The sequence below is a fragment of the Maylandia zebra genome, linkage group LG5 (assembly GCF_041146795.1).
Source record: "Maylandia zebra isolate NMK-2024a linkage group LG5, Mzebra_GT3a, whole genome shotgun sequence".
Taxonomy (NCBI): Eukaryota; Metazoa; Chordata; class Actinopteri; order Cichliformes; family Cichlidae; genus Maylandia; species Maylandia zebra.
Genome location: NC_135171.1, coordinates 1,922,610 through 1,944,064, shown reverse-complemented (window position 1 = coordinate 1,944,064; position 21,455 = coordinate 1,922,610). Strand labels below are relative to the sequence as shown.

At 42.1% G+C, this 21,455-nt stretch overlaps 1 protein-coding gene across 1 annotated transcript; it reads right to left on the bottom strand.

The window, feature by feature from the left end:
- Nucleotides 1–1,192: 1,192 nt before the first annotated feature.
- Nucleotides 1,193–4,933, bottom strand: elf3 (E74-like factor 3 (ets domain transcription factor, epithelial-specific)). Its single transcript, XM_004571421.4, has 9 exons — nt 4,802–4,933; nt 4,529–4,689; nt 3,776–4,012; nt 3,511–3,624; nt 3,283–3,429; nt 3,110–3,196; nt 2,892–3,011; nt 2,486–2,681; nt 1,193–2,095 (listed from the first exon to the last, which is right to left on the bottom strand). Exons 2-9 carry the CDS (start codon nt 4,680–4,682, stop codon nt 1,984–1,986), a joined length of 1,167 nt encoding a protein of 388 aa, XP_004571478.1. The 5' UTR covers nt 4,683–4,689; nt 4,802–4,933; the 3' UTR covers nt 1,193–1,983.
- Nucleotides 4,934–21,455: the final 16,522 nt, after the last annotated feature.

Genomic DNA, 21,455 nt, shown 5'->3' with positions numbered 1-21,455 from the left:
ACCGCTTGCTCTACCTCCTGACCACCCAGAGTTTGCCACCCTTCCTGATTTCTTGTTTTTTGTATGCTTGTCATGATTAAATGTTTGAGATCGTCAAACAAATGTAAATATTAGACAAAGTAAATGCAAAATATACTTTCTAAATGAAAGTGTTTATTATCATTATTATTATTATTATTGTTGTTGTTGTTGTTGTTATAGCAGAAACAATTGCAATCAAGTGTTTGCAATAACTGGCAATGAGTCTTTTACGGAGCTTTGGAAGAATTTTGGCCCACTCATCTTTCAAAACTGTAAATATCAGCCACAATTTTTTCAAGTATGTAGTTTTCAAGCATGAACTGCCTTTTTAAGGTAATGCCACAGCATCTCACTCACACTCAGGTCAGGACTTTGGAGTGACTAGGCCACTCCAAAGTCTTCCTTGTGCAGAACCCAAGTGCACTTCAGTTTCAACACATTCAAGAAGATATGAAAAGTCAATGATTGAAGAAGCCATTTGTTGCAGGAAGTGGAAGCAAATCATGAATGAGGTCCCAAAACCAGAAACACCTTGACTGATGGCTCTGAGGACCCCTTCCTCTTCCAATTACCAATTAAAGGACAAAAGAAGAAGAAGTAGAAGATTGATTAAGGTTTACTAGTAAATTGCAACAATTCCATAATGTTGTTGCCATTTGGACTTTCAGTTAAATATTTTCTAATCATTTTTGGCTGATATGTTTTCAGGACAAACAAATATATATAAAAAGGTTTTAATCATCTGTTTATTTATGTCACACAGACATTTATTCTTTGTAGATAGGTCTAAAGTTTATCAATATAAATATATCTGGCGTGCTTCCAAATAACCTGATCCATACATGAATGCAATATGAAAGGGTTCATTTCATAAACAGGTTGTTGGCAATGGATACTGTAACGTACTTTTTAGTTTGTGAATCTGTTGTCATTTGAGACTGGCAACCATAATGAAGCGTCCAGTGAATGTCTACTGTTACTTAATTGCGTCTAATTTCGTCTACTCATAGGTTTTGGTTCTGTCCCAGCCTTTTCTCCAGCATCCTGCAGCTCTTGTTGTAGGACTTTCCAACCCCCAACACTTTCACTAATGAGGTATCTAATATGTTTGTTTCAACAACATGCTCACTAATAATGAAGTATGTGGAAAAAACAGTCCCCAAACAGAAAGTTGATACATGTCAAAATTTATTTATACAAAAAGCCATAAAAACAATATGCCATGCAATTCACATAATTCACATAATTCACATAATGATTGACATAAGATTTACTCCCCTCATCAATCCAGAGATCGATGATTACATTACAACAATCACACAAACTGCAACAGATTTCTGACTGATTCACACCAACCAGTCATGTTCAAATTCAGACACTTATGAACTACTCTGTACTCAAACATTGTGTAAACACACTTTATAATAAGTGATACCAAAAGACATGTAGTGCACATCTTTACTTTGTTAATGTGAAGTAACTTCTACATTTATTTCTAGCCAAGTTTTTTTGTTTTTCCAAACTTATGTTACACTAAGAAACAATGTTTTTCACGTGAAAAAAAAACTGTGATATGGGAAAATGACAGAAAAGATGTTTATAGTGCTACAGTAGCGAATGAAGACGAGAGTCCTGCATCAACAAAAACAAGTAAATACCAGAGTAAAATCTGTTCATCTGTACGAGGTTTGCTTTTTCAGCCTTTACTGTAGGTACTTGCACTCACAAGTATCTAAAACAATTTAAAAACACGTGAAACGTCATATTGGTTCATAAAACCTACTAGAGCCATAAACACTGGCTTACATTTTCTGTAACACCTTCCTTCTAAAGGAAGTTAGTGTCTTAAACATTTGGGGCAGCAAGGATTTTTTCAGACAGGCAACATGGTTAGGCATTTATAGTTGCTGAACTGCTGCTCTGACTGGCTTTTCAGTTCTTACCCACTTAGTAACTAATGTCTTACATAGTCATACCAATCTCCTCAATCTTCCAGCCACTGGAGTTTTTTCCAAACTTGTATACAAGCCTCCTGCCATCGACTCGTTCCAGAATCTCCCTCTTATAGTAATACCTGCAGATGGAGAAGTTTCAGTTACTTGAAGTTCAGCACATAGCATATCATCCCCTTCATCATCTGGTGCTCAGTTTAAAACAACTGAGCGTTTTATATGTGAAGCGGAGAGTCTTAATTAACCTGCCATAACAATCTTCTGACTTCTGTGACCTGGAGGAGCTATGTATCCAGTGCAACTCTGATTAGTTGGGCTAAAGTTTGATTCATAGTTAAAGCAAAAGCATCTGAAAAGTATCTTAAATGTGACGAAGCTGTCACTGCTGTTACTGCAGCATGTGTTTTTAGCCTTGTTACAATATTTTCTTCTGAATCATATCTGATTCAAATATCTGATTAAATTGTTGAGATTGAGGAAGAAGTAAAGGAAGGGCTGCTGCAAGAACTCACCTCATTGCACGGCTGAGCTTTTCATATGTCATGCTGCTGTTTTTCTTCTTCTGGCCCCACATCTGAGCCACAGCTTCAGATTTGAGGAACTTAAAGACACCCTCACGGCGGTCCTCCCATTTCATTAGGCCCTGATTCTTTTCTGGGTGGATCAGAATGTCTCTGATGAATTCCCACAGGTGAGTGCCACGAGGTGCTGAAGACAGTGGGACAAAATAAGCTAAATGTCTGTTTGCATGTGCATGCTGCATTAGCATAAAGCAAGCAAGAAGAAAAGATCAATATCTGTGGTCTAGTAAAGATGCAAATTAAATGCAAAATAGAATCTGTAAAATAGTTCAGTGTTCAGATGCATGCCTACTGAAACGGTTTTACATTATTAGTAAGACAGCATTTGTGGGCTTACCATGTTTGTTTTTCTTTGGATTGTCATATATGTTGCTGCTGTGCTCTCTGCTGACTTTAGGAGGTCGCCCCCGTGGTCGTTTCAATCGGGACTCTCCATTCTCTGGCTTGATGTACACTTCTGTCGATGAGATGGTGACTTATCAGAAATGAATCGAAATACAGGGAATGCAAATAACTTCAAACGTTTTTTGTTGTTGTTTTTTCTTGTTTACTCACTTGAAATCGGAGGGTAAGAGAACTCGGGGTCAGATTCGCTGCTGCCAGACTCTGGTGAACCGATGCTTGGAAAGCCAAACATGCCAGCTGAATACATGAGAGATATATTATTAATAACATTCTTGAACTTGAATGATAACAAGTCTTGACAAATATGAAGATAAAATACTAACTGTTGGAGGAGGAGCTGTACTCGCTGTCAGAATGATTATCAGACAGGTAGCCAGTGTCTCTCAGTGGTGTCATTGGTTCCATGGTCAGAGTAGTCAGATCATAGTCATCCTGATAGTCAAATTCTCTTTTGTTGACAGCTTCTTCAGCTGTAAGTAGAAATTAGCAAGTCCACTTGTAAACTAGTCCACATAATATGTCAACTTTGAACATATCGGTATAAGATGTACCTTGACCAATTTTAATTGTGCTGAGTAGAGGAAAGTTCTGTCCAAGGTTGTCCAAGAAGTTGTCCAAGAGCTGGCAGGTCTCGTTCAATTCTTGTCCTGATAACATCTGCATCTCTGGGGAAGGAAAGATTAGTTTACATGTATTTTTCATACATAAAAATAATTCTTCTTCACATAGCTAGATGTTAGAAATAGTTCAGTTATGTATGGATATTTTCAGCTGTTGCTGTCAGTAAATTGTTCCTGAATAACATGAGCATTTTACCAGGCATTTTGCTCTTGTGCTCCTGTAGACTCTGATAGAGGTGTGGGCCAAGCTGCACACCAAAGATCCCAATCATCTGCTCCCGGTTCATCTGGCAAAGGGCGGAGCCATCCATGGCACAGTTTGCCAGACTAAGGGTGTTTGCATCGAACTTGGTGCTCTCTACTTGGTCACTGATCCACTCCAACACATGATCTGCTGTCCAGTAATTAGGGCTGATCTGCCTGTACCCCTGACCTGCAGCGACAGCCAGAGATTATTTATTATTCCTGAGCTGTGCAGATACTCAGTACACACTAAGCTTTAACAGAAATTTAGCATATTTTCATAAAAACCATGATCTTGGTTCATACACACAGGTTTGAATCTGACAATAAGGCACTTTTAGTTTAGCTTAACTTTGAAGCCCGTCTCTAAGTTCGAACAAATAAAGTGAAACTGTTTTAACCATGAGGTCACAGCATTCTCCTGTTATGCGGTTATGCTGAGTTAAACATTACTTGCCTGGTAAATCATTTAGTGAGTGACTAAATAAGGTCAAAGCAAAGGTGAGCAGGCTGGCTGAAGTTTGAAAGAGAGCGTCTGTTTACTTTGAGATTAGTCTGTAGCTGAAACTAGACTGGCCTGGTTAACTAAACTAAAGCTTCAAAGCCAAGAGACTTAACATGTTGAAAATCTTTTGTCTGACACAGATCAGCTAAACACGTGAATTGTGTGACAGTGCAAGGTCAGAAATAACATGTCTCTTCTCACCAGCTATGTTGGAACTGTATGCTGGATTGCTGATTTGCAGCGGACTGATGCTGGAAAGCATAGTGGCCTGATGTTGCAGCACATCTGGCAAACCAGTCTGATACATGGTTAGGTTAGCATGAGTCAGAACAGTGCTGAGGCACGGCGATGACATGGAGGCACTGTGAAATATAGAAAATGCTTCTTTACATCCCAGAAAAACTAGCAAACAGGAAACCAGCAAACAAAGCTTATTAAAAGCAGGATCATAAGTTAGGTATGTATATAATTTACCTGATTACAACACTGGCCACAATATGATGAAACAGAAAGACGTCCTAAGATAATCCAGTGTCTGGATTCTGCTGTTTGAGTACCACTGCCCTCTCTGGCTCGGTATCCACGGCAAAAAAATGTACCTGCTTTTACCTTATGAGCTTTATAGTTGTGGGGGATGGACTCAGGTAAATTCAGGGGAATTCCACCTGAACATGGCCACGCCTCCATTGCTACTCCTCCCCCAGTTTCCTGAGAACTTGATCAACAAAACAAACCTGTCCTGCCTTTTATTCTTCGCTTATATTTCTACATCATATTTTGTACACTGACTGGGCAGCTTTCATAGGCTTCTTTTTCCTTAGATTTTTGTTGCTTGACATTTCTTTTGTTCCATTACAGTTCTTATTCTAGGTCCCTTTTGAAATACTTTTACATTTCTACTGTTTTTCAACTAACTTGACATATTTAAATGTCAAGGTATTGACACAGACATGTTTCACATCAGTGAGGAAGGGGTGTGTGTGATAGACATTTGCAAATAGTCACGATCTAAAAAATAGACACAAAGAGGTACCTGTCCTGTGAGGACAGGTACCTTTATCAGTTTTGCCAGTCACCACAGGCAAACAGTGATAAAAGAATGTTATGTAGCTTCTCAAACTTCTACTGCACCCAGCTGCCTTGTTTGACACACACGAAGCTAAGTGGTAACCTCATATTTACCAGGTTACACACATAAACACACACAGGCACAGAGAGAGAGCACAGAGAAAGATTTTCATGGCAAGAAAAACTTAATTGAACCTTTGTATTGATCAACCTGTATCTTTAATACTGGTGTGAACATGAAAATATGACTTGTACATCCAAAATATCCAGCAGTAAGTTTTTGCCCAAAATATGTGCATTTTCTATCTTAGCCTTGATGTCCAGGATGACTGACATTTATTTTATGGACCTGCCTCACATATTTAGCCAGCTTTATGACTTCTGGGCCATATCTGACCTAGACTACGCTTGCACACTGCACCATATCAAGCCTTTTGACCCATGTTTGTGAGGGAGCTGAGCTGTAAGTCCTAAAAGCAGCTCAGATTAGGCCTAAATGTGTCTGTTTCTAATTTACTCTGATTCCAAAGTCTCTACCAAGCTAAAACAAACCATACCTGCCAAACCTCTCATCAGTGCACAAAGCCTTCAGTTCATGTTGCCAGCAATGGCAACAGCTTAATGAAGTTATGTTGCCTGTTGACTTTAGAGGTGCTGTAAATTATTCTTACTCTGAAACTCTAGGAGCAGACAGCAGTCGGCACACTGTATGCCAGTGTTTCCCTCGCTCCAGTCAGAATTGTAGACTGTTAAGAGTGTCCAGCTCTCTTAACATTACTGTACCTAGATACCTGTAACAGAGCTCAAAGCCTAGAGAAGTGTAAACTTAATCCTTACAACAGCAAAGAAATATCAGCGGCCATATTGTTAGTATTGGTACTAATACTTGTTTAGATAAACATCAGAGGATATAAACACAAGAGGGCATGTTGATAATTATTCCATCCTAATGGTAAGCTCGTCAGTATTTTGCAGACACAGTGTGTACGTACTCTGTCCAGGTGTCATATTGCAGAAAGAAACAGGTTTTCTGTGTTGCAGCAAACCAAAGCTACTGCTTGGCCTGGCTCAGTGCTGATACCTAGTGGTTAGTAATCTCCTGCCAAAGCCTACAGCATTTGTAAAGTATCTGTTCTGCTAATATAAAAAAGGATCTCTTACAATATGGCTTGGCCAATACATGGTAGAAATGCAGAAAAGTACAGAAAGAAATACATAAAAATGTACCATTGAAATACTGTCAATTATTGCTTTTTTTAAAAGGCTTTAAAAAGTGACATGTCATTCTTGTTACGTTTCAGGTCATATTAGAGTTTTGTTGTACTCTTTAATCTCTTGGGTGACTGTTTAGGGCTAGGGTCTGTGGTCCATTTAAAATAGTGTTTTTTCTTGTACTCTATCATTGATTCCAAAAGTAAACATGAAATTCAGCAACAGGAAGGTTTTCTACACGAGTGCTGTAACACGATGGCTGTAACTACCACAAAGTGTTTAACGCAGCACAGCGCAGATATTCATTTGTATGCAAATAAAAATAGGCATTATGGATTTTATTTTTTTGACTTACTGTGTTGAAATGTTTTGCAGTGAAACACAAATATGCTCCCAGCAAGAGAAATAACATAGGAGAACACCGGAGAAATGAACTCACAAGTCATTTAACCAAATCAAAGTAAACTTTATTGTCATCTCCACAGCCAGTGCAGCACACAGAGAGATGACACAATGAGGCTCCGGTTAAATCGGTGAAAAAAGCAAATAGCTAGATATAAAGGGAGTAATAAAAACCTACAAACTGGCCAGTCAGCATCAGCATTAGCAAAACAAGTAACTGCCTCTGTTATTCATAGGCCAATAAACACATCAGCAACAACAACAAAATGGATAGATGGCAGAGCCAGAAATTCACTCTGTATATTTAAGTTAGGAAAGAATAAAGGTGTAAGACCACAAAAGAACGCGTGCTTTAGGCCTCAGAGTCGAATGTTTAAAGATTTCTTTTGATGCATGCTTGGGGACATAGCAATAAGTAGACATCTGGTCCAACATTAAGCATTGCAATTATGAAAGCCTGCTTTCAGTGATAGGAACACCAGGAGACCAGACCCAGACACTTCCTGTTTGCTCAAATACTTCTCTCATACTGTTTTGAAAAGAAAAAGTAGAACAGTGCCAGAAGAAGAATGTGGTTTTCAATTTAAAAATAAATCACCAAGTTTGACTTTGGAATAATGTGTGTTGTACTTCAATCATTTAGAATTTAGGCAACTTTTATGTATATCCGACGTGACATTTTTCACAGCTCATCTGACACTTGGATCTTCAATTCTTTGCACTTTTCGTCCCTATACTTGGCTTTTGCTGGAATCAGGAAACTGAGCTAGAGCAAAAAGACTCAGAATTTACATCACAGCGGTACAGAATTCACTGTTCTCAATGTTGTTCCTGTTTTAATTAGGCTTTGCGTCAGCATTATTCATAGAGGCATTTTTGTTAAGAATTAATGACATTCCAGCGCTAACTGATCAGTATTATTAGGAGAAAAGTCCTAAAACATATCACTTGTCTCTGGTCATAAAAGCAGGGTGAGACGTCACAGGCTCTTATTCAGAGTGAGAAGAAATATCAGGTGTGGACAGGTGTGGACAGGTGGTGACGTGTGTCTGATAATCCTATTTCCTACTAACCTTTGGAATCTGTTTCAGTCAGTAATTGCTAAAGAACATTGCTTTCTCCCAGATTTCACAATGCTGCTCACTCAGTTTCCCCAGCGGATTACAGGAATGCTACGCAACAGGTTTTTGCTTTCATCGCCTGAAGACTAACGGACAAATTCTTTCATCGCTTTCAATGCATGCTCTTTTTCGTCACTCTTCATTGGTATATTGCTAAAGTTGGGGCATTTCGCAGATACCGTATAACAAAAAATATGCCTTTAGCCCAATCACAACCCACATTAAAGTTTTACTGTGACCCCCTTTCAAAAATATAGTTTCAATAAATGTAATTAGATTTATGCAACATGATGAAAAATTTAATGGTGTTTACCTATAATTATGTTGCAATATGAACATGACACCAGACATCTCAAACAGCAAAACAATATTAACTACAAATAAAGAACCGTGTGAAACCCAGTAATTAACCTCAGTGTGTGAAGAGGACTCTCCATTTACATGCACAAACTGGAGTCTATTAGATAGATATGATACAAACCACTGCAGCGCAGTACCTGTAATACCTACAGCATGTTCTAATCGCTCTAATAGGATATTATGGTCGACAGTATCGAACGCTGCACTGAGGTCTAGCAGGACAAGCACAGAGATGAGTCCACTGTCAGAGGCCATAAGAAGATCATTTGTAACCTTCACTAAAGCTGTTTCTGTGCTGTGATGAGCTCTGAAACCTGACTGAAACTCTTCAAATAAACCTCTGCAGATGATCTGTTAGCTGGTTGACAACAGTATTTTTTCTCTAATGTTTACAACGGTATTTCTGAATTCTACACTGCAATCTTCGAGTCCATCCTCACCTCCTCCATCACCGTGTGGTACGCTGGAGCCACTATCAGGGACAAACAGAGACTGCAGCGTGTTGTGCGCTCTGCTGAGAAGGTGATTGGCTGCAGACTCCCATCTCTGCAGGACCTGTACACCTCCAGGACACTGGGGCGTGCAGCTCAGATCTCAGCTGACCCTTCTCACCCTGGACACAGTCTGTTTGACCTGCTCCCCTCAGGCAGGAGGCTCCGGTCCATTCGCACCAGAACCTCTCGCCATAAGAACAGTTTCTTCCCCTCTGCTGTTGGACACATGAACAATAACCTTATGACTGTTCCCACCACTAACACATGACCCTACGCTGTGTTCACTGCATCATTCCATGTTTGCACTGACCACCACCTGCACTCATGTATATATCTATCTACTTAGCACTTTTAATTCTTATTCTTATTTTTATTTTCATGTCTATTTAAGCTTAATTTCTGACAGTATGTTTGCACTGAAGCACCGCAGCAATTTCCCAATGTTGTAAACCTGCTCAACATTTGGCAATAAAACCCTTTCTGATTCTGATTCTGAAGAAGTTCATGAAGTCAGTACTAGTTAACATTAAAGCTCAACAGAGCTCTGACTTTTTGTCAGCTTGGCTATAGTGCTGAAAAGAAACCTAGGGCTGTTTATATTTTGTAAGATGTTTTAGCTTTACGGGTTTTTTTTTTAAAGCTGCAAACTATTTCTCCAGGGTAAATAATGGTCTTCTAAATTTGTGATATGCCATTTCTTCTCTGGCTTACAGGTTATCGGCTTAAAGGTGCTCTTTTGAGAGTTTGAGAGACTCTCTTTGGATACTGTAACACCTGTGAAAGAGTTTAAAAAATTATTAACAATGTAATCAACCTCTGTTGGAGTAGCGTTCGGGTAGCTGCTGTGCTCTGTGTTGGTACAAGGCACTGAAGAGGATAACAGTGGATGAAAGAGCTAATGTGGATACAACTGTATTATTAAAGTTTGTGCATGAAACTGTCGTATAGCCTCTGGTGTAAAAAGTCTGGCATTGTAGTGCAGTCAATCTTTGACTGAATCCACTACTGTTGATAACCTCCAGGACATGGAGTGGGCATCTAGGGTTGACCATAACAGATTTCTGATTTGAGAGCAGTAGTGGTTTTTGATATGGGCGACGTGGGCGGTTGCCCAGGGCGGCATCGTGGTGGCGTGGGCATCACGGGCATCGGCAAAAAAAAAAATTTGCTCGTACTCACACTGCCCCGACGTCATGCCATTGGGGACGGCGATCGGTTTTCTATCGCCCATTTGCTTGGATCGATACTAACCTGGTTAGATCGATTCTTTACTTTGAGTTCTGCTTGTTTGCTATGCTGTGCTTTCGGCAAAAACGAAACAGCCAGGTCGCTGGACTCGCCCTCCTGTGTCAGCGGAGAGCAGGCACACTTTGCCGCCCCCCTTATGTTTCGGTGTTGCGCCGACACGTCACGTGACTTAGACACTTTGGGGGTTATTGGGTTGTTGTCATGGTCCTGGGCCATGTTGGCCCAGTATTCTTAGTTTTCGTGTGTTTGGTATTTTGTTCCTTATTTATGCCTTGGTTCCTAGGTTGTTCTGTTAAGATGTTCCTTATTTGATTACCCCCTGTGTATCTGTGAGCCCTCGTTTCCCCTCCTTGTGCTTTATTCCACGTTTCCCCAGCCCGTTATGTCCGCGCTCTCCGTGCTCTCTCTCCTCCTTTCTGAACCTCTGTGTACTTCCTGTTTTACTTTGACAGTCTCTCGTCAGTATGCGTGATGTTGTGTTCACTCCTGCCGTGTCTCGTTACGATTATCTGTGTCAGCTGTGTTCCCTGTGTGCTCCCACTTCCCTCGTTAACCCTCTGTGTAATAGCAGTCTTAGCTCTGGAGTAGTACCAACTGGGTTCAAGCATGCTCTGGTGCAGCCAGTACTTAAAAAAATGAACCTTGACTCCTCTGTTCTTGCTAATTTCAGACATATTTCCAAGCTTCCGTTTTCTGTCAAAAATTCTAGAAACAATTGTACAGAAAATTTGTACAATTTGTACAAAATTGCAAAGCTTCTGAAGCGTGATCATCGAACAATCAAGCGTTTCATTCAAAATAGTCAACAGGGTCGCAAGAAGCGTGTGGAAAAACCAAGGCGCAAAATAACTGCCCATGAACTGAGAAAAGTCAAGCGTGCAGCTGCCAAGATGCCACTTGCCACCAGTTTGGCCATATTTCAGAGCTGCAACATCACTGGAGTGCCCAAAAGCACAAGGTGTGCAATACTCAGAGACATGGCCAAGGTAAGAAAGGCTGAAAGACGACCACCACTGAACAAGACACACAAGCTGAAACGTCAAGACTGGGCCAAGAAATATCTCAAGACTGGTTTTTCTAAGGTTTTATGGACTGATGAAATGAGAGTGAGTCTTGATGGGCCAGATGGATGGGCCCGTGGCTGGATTGGTAAAGGGCAGAGAGCTCCAGTCCCACTCAGACGCCAGCAAGGTGGAGGTGGAGTACTGGTTTGGGCTGGTATCATCAAAGATGAGCTTGTGGGGCCTTTTCGGGTTGAGGATGGAGTCAAGCTCAACTCCCAGTCCTACTGCCAGTTTCTGGAAGACACCTTCTTCAAGCAGTGGTACAGGAAGAAGTCTGCATCCTTCAAGACAAACATGATTTTCATGCAGGACAATGCTCCATCACACGCGTCCAAGTCCTCCACAGCGTGGCTGGCAAGAAAGGGTATAAAAGAAGAAAAACTAATGACATGGCCTCCTTGTTCACCTGATCTGAACCCCATTGAGAACCTGTGGTCCATCATCAAATGTGAGATTTACAAGGAGGGAAAACAGTACACCTCTCTGAACAGTGTCTGGCAGGCTGTGGTTGCTGCTGCACGCAATGTTGATGGTGAACAGATCAAAACACTGACAGAATCCATGGATGGCAGGCTTTTGAGTGTCCTTGCAAAGAAAGGTGGCTATATTGGTCGCTGATTTGTTTTTGTTTTGTTTTTGAATGTCAGAAATGTATATTTGTGAATGTGGAGATGTTATATTGGTTTCACTGGTAAAAATAAATAATTGAAATGGGTATATATTTGTTTTTTGTTAAGTTGCCTAATAATTCTGCACAGTAAGAGTCACCTGCACACACAGATATCCCCCTAAAATAGCTAAAACTAAAAACAAACTAAAAACTACTTCCAAAAACATTCAGCTTTGATATTAATGAGTTTTTTGGGTTCATTGAGAACATGGTTGTTGTTCAATATTAACATTATTCCTCAAAAATACAATTTGCCTAATAATTCTGCACTCCCTGCATACCTGCATCTCTACCAACTTGCATTGCAGTTTCTGCAGCCTCTTCTGTTCCACATGAGAGAATTCTTTCTAAGGCAGGGGAAATTATCTCCAAGAAAAGAAACAGATTCAGTCCTCGCACAGTGGAATAAACTCTCTTCTTAAATAACAACCAAGCAGGATGAGCTTAAATATCATCATACATCATGTTTTTACTTTACAAGTGTCATGGTCCTGGGTCGTTGACCCAGCATTTTGTGTTTATTCTGATTTGTATTAGTTTAGGGGGTACCTGAAGTTTGGTGTATATTCAGCCCTACCTGTGTCTGTTTTTGGTGCTCTGTTCATGTCCCCGTGTTGTGTTGTAAATCAGTCTGTGTGTTTCCTGTTTTACTTTGAAGGCTCGTGTTCTGGATTTCCTGTTCTGTTCTGAAGGTCTGTGTCTGTTGTCATTGTGTTCAGCTTGTCTCCTTCGGTCCTCATGTGTATTAGGTTCAGCTGTTCTTCCCTCCTGTGTGTGATTACCTGATTACCTTGTGTGTGTATATTTAGTGGGTGTCGGTCTGTGTTTGTTGTCGGCTCGTCTGCATTCATCAGTCTGCCTCTGCGTTATCTGCATTCATCCGTGTATTTCTGCGTTATCTGCGTTCTATGGTGTTCCGTAGTGATGGGCAGATGAAGCCTCATGAAGCACTGAAGCTTTTCATCCAATTGGTTCACCCCAACGCGAAGCTTCTTGAAGCTTCATTTGCTCTAGCAGGACACCTACTGGACGTAAAAATATTAGTTGGCATGAAGTTGAAGAGTGTGGCATTTTGCACACAGCCTGTAAATGTCAACAACAAAAGGAGTGTGTAAAACATCTATATTGTAGTGATGGCAGTATACTGTGTATAGTTATGCTGGCAGTATGGAAAATGATTATTTGCGGCAAAGTTCGAACCGCTTCCTGAACCAGTCACGTAGTACAGCCGGGCAGCGAGGCTTCGGACGTCATCATTTTCAGCTCCTCCCATAAATGAAGCAAGCCTCGATACGCGCTTCGCGGAAACGCCCCCTCCATTACTCGACACACGCTTCGAAGCCTCGATACAGAACGTCACATCACTAGTGTTCCGTTCCTGTCTCTGCGTCTCTCTGCCCCGCACCCCTTTTGTATGGTCTCAGGTTTGTCATTTAGTTCTCCCAGTTTAGGTTTCTTCAGTTGTTTTGTCATGCCTCATTGCCTGTTTTTGCCACTCCACCACTTGTAAATAAACACTCGTATCATCAGTTTGCTGCATTTTGGGTCCTCCTTTTCCTCCACACCACACGGCTCACTCCGCCAGCCGTGACAGTACGAGCCGACCAAACATGGACCCAGCAGCATCCGCTCCTTCCCAGGAGCCAGCAGCTAATCTCTGCTCACTCCTGGCTGCTGGACTCGCTTCACCCGCTGGCACAAGACTTCCTCCTTCACGAGCTGCACCTTCGCCCTCCAGCCGCTACCGCTTCCCAACCCAGCCCGGCGGTGAAGATTTTTCCCGGCCCGCCGGAGGTTTTGCCCGGCCCGCCGGAGGTTTTGCCCAGGAGGTAGCGACGATCGCGCCGTCGGCGCGTCGCCCCACAGCCGGGGATTAGGACTTCGGAACTGCCGGCTGTGGTGAGTGGAAAAGACACTCCGTCTGTTTCGCCAGCTCGAATGACTGTTTATTCCGGGGCTGTGTTTGTTGAGTCAGCTGCCCAGCCGGTAACTTGGTTAGCTGCCCTGCAGCCGCTACCTCAGTTAGCCACTCAATCGTCACCTCCATTACAGTCACAGCCAGACCTATTAGACACTTTGTTACAATCCATAGCCCAGTCAATAGCTCAGTTGGCAAGAGACTCATCAGCCTTATTATCAGCTCAGGGGTCATCGTCACCTACTCCTCCGGTACTACAAGTTGAGTCCATCCAACCTGAAAAGCATTGTTTGTCACCTGTTCATGTCAAGCAGAGAGACACACCACATAATGCAGTAGTCAGTCCACAACAGCTGGCCAGTTCAGAGACTGTGACGCACTCCAGGGCCTCCCCAGAGGCTGGGTTTCAGCCCCCAGCCGACTCTGGACCCCTGGAGGTTAAGAAGCCAGCTGAGGACTGCATCTGGCTGTCGCTGCCTGAGCTGAGTCAATGCTCTGTGCAGCCGCAGTCTGCTTTGTGTTTGCCAGAGGCCCGTGTGCCTGCTGGTTCCGACCCGTTCCTGCCAGAGGCCCGTGTGCCTGCTGGTTTTGTCCTGTGTGTTCCAGGGGCCCCGGTGCCCACTGGTCCAGAGACTGTTTTCGCTGGAGGGCCCGAGGAGCCCGTCCAGCCCCAAGACTCGTCGGCTGGAGGGCCCGAGGAGCCCGTCCAGCCCCAAGACTCGTCAGCTGGTGGTTCAGGGGAACCTAGCCAGCTTCCTCACTCGTCGGCTGGAGGGCCCGAGGAGCCCATCCAGCCCCAAGACTCGTCGGCTGGAGGGCCCGAGGAGCCCGTCCAGCTGCCTGCTGCAGCTTCATCATCTTCGCCTGGCCCGGCTCCATCATCATCATCTTCGCCTGGCCCGGCTCCATTATCATCATCATCTTCGCCTGGCCCGGCTCCAGCATCATCATCATCTTCGCCTGGCCCGGCTCCAGCCTCCGCTTCTGCCTCGCCTGGCCCGGCCTCTGCTTCGGTCTTGTCTGGTGCTGCGAAGGCCACGCCACCTTCGGGTCCCGAACTGCCGCCTCGACATCGGCGGTCATCTGCCAGGCCGCTGGTGGAGCGTCATCGTCAATATGGACGACCTCCTAGGCGCCGCCACTGCCTTCCGCGCGGTCGGCCTCCAGACTTGTGTCATCGCCGCCGTTGCTGTCCGTGCGGTCGGCCGCCTGAACTTTGTCCCCGTTGCTGTCCGCATGGTCGGCCGCCTGACCGGTTTCACCGCCGCTGCCGTGTGCACGGTCGGCCCCCTGAACTGCCTCCGCTCCGCCACCGCTGCCTCCCGCTCGGTCGGCTTTCGGAGCTGTGTCGCCGACGTGGCCGGCCTCAGAAGATGAACTGTCTTGGACTTCCGGGGTGTCAGCCTCCGGGCCGGCCTCCTGAACTGTGTTTTTGTTCTCGTACTCCAGCATGTGTGTTTTTGTGTTGGACAATTCCCTCGATTCGCTGGAGCTTGCTTTGTGCAGTGTTTGTCATTTAGTTCTCCCAGTTTAGGTTTCTTCAGTTGTTTTGTCATGCCTCATTGCCTGTTTTTGCCACTCCACCACTTGTAAATAAACACTCGTATCATCAGTTTGCTGCATTTTGGGTCCTCCTTTTCCTCCACACCACACGGCTCACTCCGCCAGCCGTGACAACAAGTTCATGAGCATTTTCCCTTTCCAGTTCACAATTCTACCGACAGGTCAACAATATGTGTAAGAAAATTGACCTAATATAAGATTATTTATCAACCTACCTGTCCAGCTGTCCAGTGATTACAGTTTTTTTCAATCGCTAACAAGCGCCTACCCATACTTCAGATACTTTTTCTAAACTCTTAACACAGACTCACACCTACAAAACACAATTGGCCAAATGGATAATTTTCTTCTCAAAAATACATTTTGTTAAATATATACTAACTCTTCATTTCAAAATTAGAACACATCTTTCTCTGCACACACTAACTGTACAAAAACACTATAAATCTGACTCAAAATGAAATTAGTCTGTCAAAGAATAACACTTGTTTTCACTTCACAAGGTACATGCAGTCAATCAAAGTACACCAGGTTTCAAAATACTGGCTATTATTGACATTACAAAAACTGCATAGACTTTTATGTTTCAGTTTTACAGGTATTTGCATGCGAAACATGCAATCCACCATTTTGACACCAGAAATGTCTTGGTTGGTAACTGTATGTCCACATGTACAGTAATGTTCACATTCAAAAGCATTCCAGTAAAAAGCAAACAAGTTTTTGTTTCTTTACTGTTTACTACAGGAGGTACAGTAGAAACACGGTATGATAGGACAGAGAAAGTTTTACAGTATTGCTTACAGTGAACAAAATATCCATGAAACACACAAGAGCATTCTGAACAAAAAAACAACAGCAAAAAGCCAAGATCAAAAGGGGGGGAGGGGGGCTAAAAAAAGGCAAAAACTTTGCATCTAATCTCTGCGATCTTCAGGGTTAGGCCACATGTTTTCATCAACATCACATCTGATGTCATCCAAGTCGATGCACCTGGGATAGAATCGCCTGGTATGTCGGATCCACCCTTGGCAATCGTCAACTGTGATGTCCCTGGAGCCAGCATCCATGGCTTCAAGGAGGGACATCTGGTCATGTGGCTGATGGTCATAAACCTTCCACCTCCATGCAGAAAAAAACTCCTCTATGGGGTTGAGGAAAGGTGAATAGGGTGGAAGGAAGAGACTTACCAGTCTTGGGTGGACTTCAAACCATGTTGTTATTGCTTGCGAGTGATGGAAAGCCACATTGTCCCAGGTAATTACAAAGGTCCTCATGTTTTCACCCTCCTGACCCTGCTCTGGAACCAGGCGCTGGTGGAGATCATTGAGAAAGGCAAGCAAGCGCTCTGTATTATAGGGTCCAACCTGACATCTGTGAAGGAGTAATCCTGCATTTGCAATTGCTGCACACATGGTAATGTTTGCCCCTCTCTGTCCTGGCACATCAACTGTGGCCCTTTTTCCAATTATATTTCGTCCACGTCGACGCCTTTTGGCCAGATTGAATCCTGCCTCATCGATGTATATGAATTCATGAGGGGCCTGGTTGGCCTCCAATTCCATAAGTCTCTGAAACAAAGTTTATGTAAGTCATGTTATTACTGTATACCATACTGTACTGTAACCTAGTATTGTGTAGGTTACCTACTTGCAAAGTGCAAAGCTTATAGAACTGGACATTGGATTGAATATACACTATACCTGGACATATTGTCGTCGTAGCTCCTTGACCCTCTCACTGTTCCTCTCAAAGGGAACAGCGTAGAGCTGCTTCATCCGCACTCTGTGTTTGGACAATGTCCGCGTAATGGTTGTGAGGCTGATTCTATCGATATTGTCAAATATCTCATGGTCCGCCACAATTCTAGTTTGAATTTCACGCAGTTTTATTGCATTATTTGCAGTAACCATTTCTACAATGGCAAGCTCCTGATCATTACTGAGGAGCTTTCCTCTTCCCCCAGAGGGTGGAAGACGTTGCATTCTTTAGAAAGACAGACAATTCAACATATGCATTACTGTATGACCATATTGACATGTCAAGTGAGAATAGAAACAATCCATGTAAAATGCAATACTTACCTGTTGGTTTGTTGAAAGATGCGTATAACGGAGGCAACTGTTGACCGCCTCAAATTGGGCTGCACTCTTTCACCAGCCTCTCTTAGTGAAAGACCATGGTTGATTACATGGTCAATGATAGTGGCACGAATTTCATCACTGACTACTGTTCTTGCAGCCCTTGGAATGCCACCACCACGCATTCTTACACCTCTACCTTGCCCTCTCCTTGGGCCTGCTCTTCTCCCTGGGCCCCTTGCTCTTACTCTTCCTCGACCAGACATTACAGTGTTTGTCTTTTTTTTGTTTCCAAAAACATCACTCCTCAAGGTCTTGCCTTATAAACCCCACTGAGTCTAAGCCAGAATGGAAGAAGCTGTCGTTGGCCCAATTTACCCAACATAAATCAGCTGTGTGTCAATTATTCAATTGTTTGTTTATTATCAGCTGAGATATATTTTTGATATTGATATTGTTTTTGTACTGATATCATTGCAGAAGCAGAGGTTTTTATACTGTATCTAAGGTTTGGAATATTGTTTTTGCTATTGTGGGATGTTGTGTGTTAACATTCGTAAATACTACAAAAACAGTCCATAATTTTGTTGGGAGGTATAGCTTGTCTGTTAAGAAAATGTAAGCATTGTGGAAATGTGTTCACTGACTGCATATTGGGTGAACACGACATGAAATGTAAGAATGGTATGGCCACAACAGACCGATGCTGTGCTAATTGTGTTTAGAGTTTTGCAAATGTGACAACTGTTTGGACAAACGCTTGTTAGCGACTGTAAAAAACTGTAATAGAATAAGTACATGGAGGCAGGATCTCACAGCAGAACCATACCCCATAATGTGTTGTACATTATTATATGTAAATTATATGTATTTTTCATCAACCAACATCAAAAAGTTACAAACAAAGAAAGTTTAGTGATCAAATAATGAAGCAGTACACTTTAATTTGCAGATTCAAGCTGTTCTTCATATCTTTGGCCACCAGATGTCATCAGACATGACTGAAAAGCTTTGAGTAGTGAATTCTTTTTTAAGACAAACTTCAATGCTTCAGAAAGCTTTGTTTCGCCATCACTAGCAGTAGTGATGTGATCCCTGCTTTTTGTTGGTGGTTGAATTCATTCACACAGACACCCTGGAAAACATGCTTCACACACACACACACACACACACACACCTGTGTATTTATGTCTTGTGAGGGACATCTCATTGACACAATGCTTCCCCTAGCCGCTTCCCCTAACCCTAACCATCAAAAATGAATGCCTAGCACTGACCCTTACCCTAAACCTAACCATAACGTAATGGTACTGACCAGTGGCGGAGCGGGGGGGTGGCTTACTGGGCTTAAGCCCGGGTTGTTTTGTCAGAAGCCCGGGGTCTTTTGGAGTGTAATTTGTTTCATAGTTAGATGCCTGGCTGACAACTGTATAAAACAAAAAGTACACACAATATTCGAAGCACATAGTGCACACTGTGGGAATTTACGACTGTGCGTAAATCCCCCCTGATATTGGTATGATCCCAGCTCAGGCACTAAGCGACTGAGAGAGGGGGCGGGGCAGCTGCTGCCTGTGAGTGCGCTGTTGGAGAAACGCAGCCAGCCATACTAAGGAGAGCTTAAGTTTGACCAGGTACCAAAGCAAATCATTCGTACCGTACAAATAATGTAAATATGACGGTGCATCATGAAAGATTGATATCAAACTGATCACTTGACCCATACTACGTTACTCGCTCTTCAAGTGAATCAACAAATGGCAAAATGAAAAGCCGAACAACAACAATGCTGTTTCTTTAGAGAGTCTCAGCTTACATGTGTTTATTTCATATTTTCAGTTGTTACCCTCCACGACTAAATAAATCGGTTTCAGTAACGCACTGATATACAAGAATGGACATAAGGAGCTTCTTTCAAAGAAAAAACTCTGGTAGTATTTTATATATTATGCTTTGTATGTTGTTCAGTATATTTCTATGCAAAACAAGAGGAACTTCAATACACAGCAGTATATTCACAGCTGAAACCAGATATTTACACTTTATGGAAAACACAAGAACATTTTCTTACTGCACAACATCAATTTAGAGTAAACTTGTTTTGTTTTGGAAAAATAAATATTGAAATATCTTTTGAATTAGTTAAATGTCAGAATAAAGAGACAGAGCTTCTATCTTTATCACTTTCATGTAGGAGTACATATACATTAAGTTTATTGTTAATTAATAAGAAAACTGCAGACGATTCCATTCTGAGCTGAAGAAGCTTCTGATAGGTTAGTAGAGTCCATGTGAGTAAACTGGTGGCACAGTTGTGGATGCATATAAGGCAAAACACAGAGCCTGTTTCTGTGACATGGGAACATCAAGAGATGTCAACCAAAACACCAGGAACAGAACTGTGGAGCTCCATAAGTGTGGCTCAAGTTTGAATACAATTTGGTGCCATTTACAATTAAGAAATACAGACAGTTTATCTCTTTACTTTACTTTAATTTAACAAATATCTTTTTATATTCATCAATCTAAAAAATAAACATTTACTCTGATTTGATATTACAATTAAAAAAGTGTTTTTATCTGAAGAGTTTGTAAATATCTGGTTTCAACTGTATATTTGATGATGTTGGTGTTTGGCTTGATTGTCAGCACAGAGAGAGAGAGGAGCAGAGAGGGAGAGAGAGGGAGAGAGAGAGACAGAGAGGGAGAGAGAGAGAGAGGAACAGAGAGAGAGAGAGAGGAGCAGAGAGAGAGAGAGAGAGAGGAACAGATATGAACAAGAGCAGGTGAGACACACATGTTAGTCAAATGGTTGTTTACCAAAAGTATCACCGTATCACAGGTCCTCATGTATCTCGTAGTGTTTCTTTTTGGGTTTGTTATTTTTCAAATTCTATATTTATTAAGTTATGCAGGCTTGTTTGCACAACAAGGCTGAATAATTATATAAACTTTTCTGAATCTAAATATTGTACTTTGGTAGAATTAAAATAAGTGTAGTGCAGGTCTATGATGATTTTTAGTGCTACTATCATCTAGTTCTGATTCTTGTTCTGTCTTGGTTAAGTCCTCAGTAGTCCTGATTTTGAACTGTTGTAGTCTTGTTTTAATTCTGGATCAGTTCTGGGTCTGGTTGAATTGGGGTTTAGTCCTCGTGTCTTGATACAGCCCCGACTTTGTTCTGCCTTGCTGCTTAATTAAAAAACTAGTTTAAGGTGTCCTGCACATGTGATATATATTTTTTTCCTATATGAAGTCATTCTTTTTTGAACAAAACTCAAAACACAGCCTATTAATCTTTCAGTCACACCCCCCCCCCCCCCCCCCCCGAATCCCACATGCATACTACCCTTTAGGGCTAACTGACACTGACACTAAAACCACATTTTGAGTCTCAAAATTGCCTTCAAACTCATGGGGTCCCCATGAGGGCTGTTTGTCCCCACAAGTGTAATAAACTATCAACTACCATCCACACACACATATACTTTTAAACCTTGCCACATGGGGACCTTGATGTTCACCTGAAAAAAATGGGACCCGCGGGAACCTCGGGTTTTTTTGGTGAAATACAGGATTGGCTATACCTCAGTCCTTTTTCTAGAACTTTTTGGATGCCAGAAACTACGTGCTCAATGGCATTTCTGAAGTTTTTAAAAAAAAAATTTCAGTCAGGTTTTATTATTCCGGTGGGGACTTCAATATTACACCATACATAAACCACCACCAGATGGCACTATACAGACTTTCTTTTGAGGATGTATTAATATGCATGTGGTCAGCATTAAAGATTAGGTTTTTAAAATCAAATATAACAATATAGTGATTGCATTTATGCTTTATTTATACTCTTTAAAGAAGTTTTATATTGCATTAGTTATTATTTTCATATTATTATTGATATATGCATACTTATTGCTACTCCAT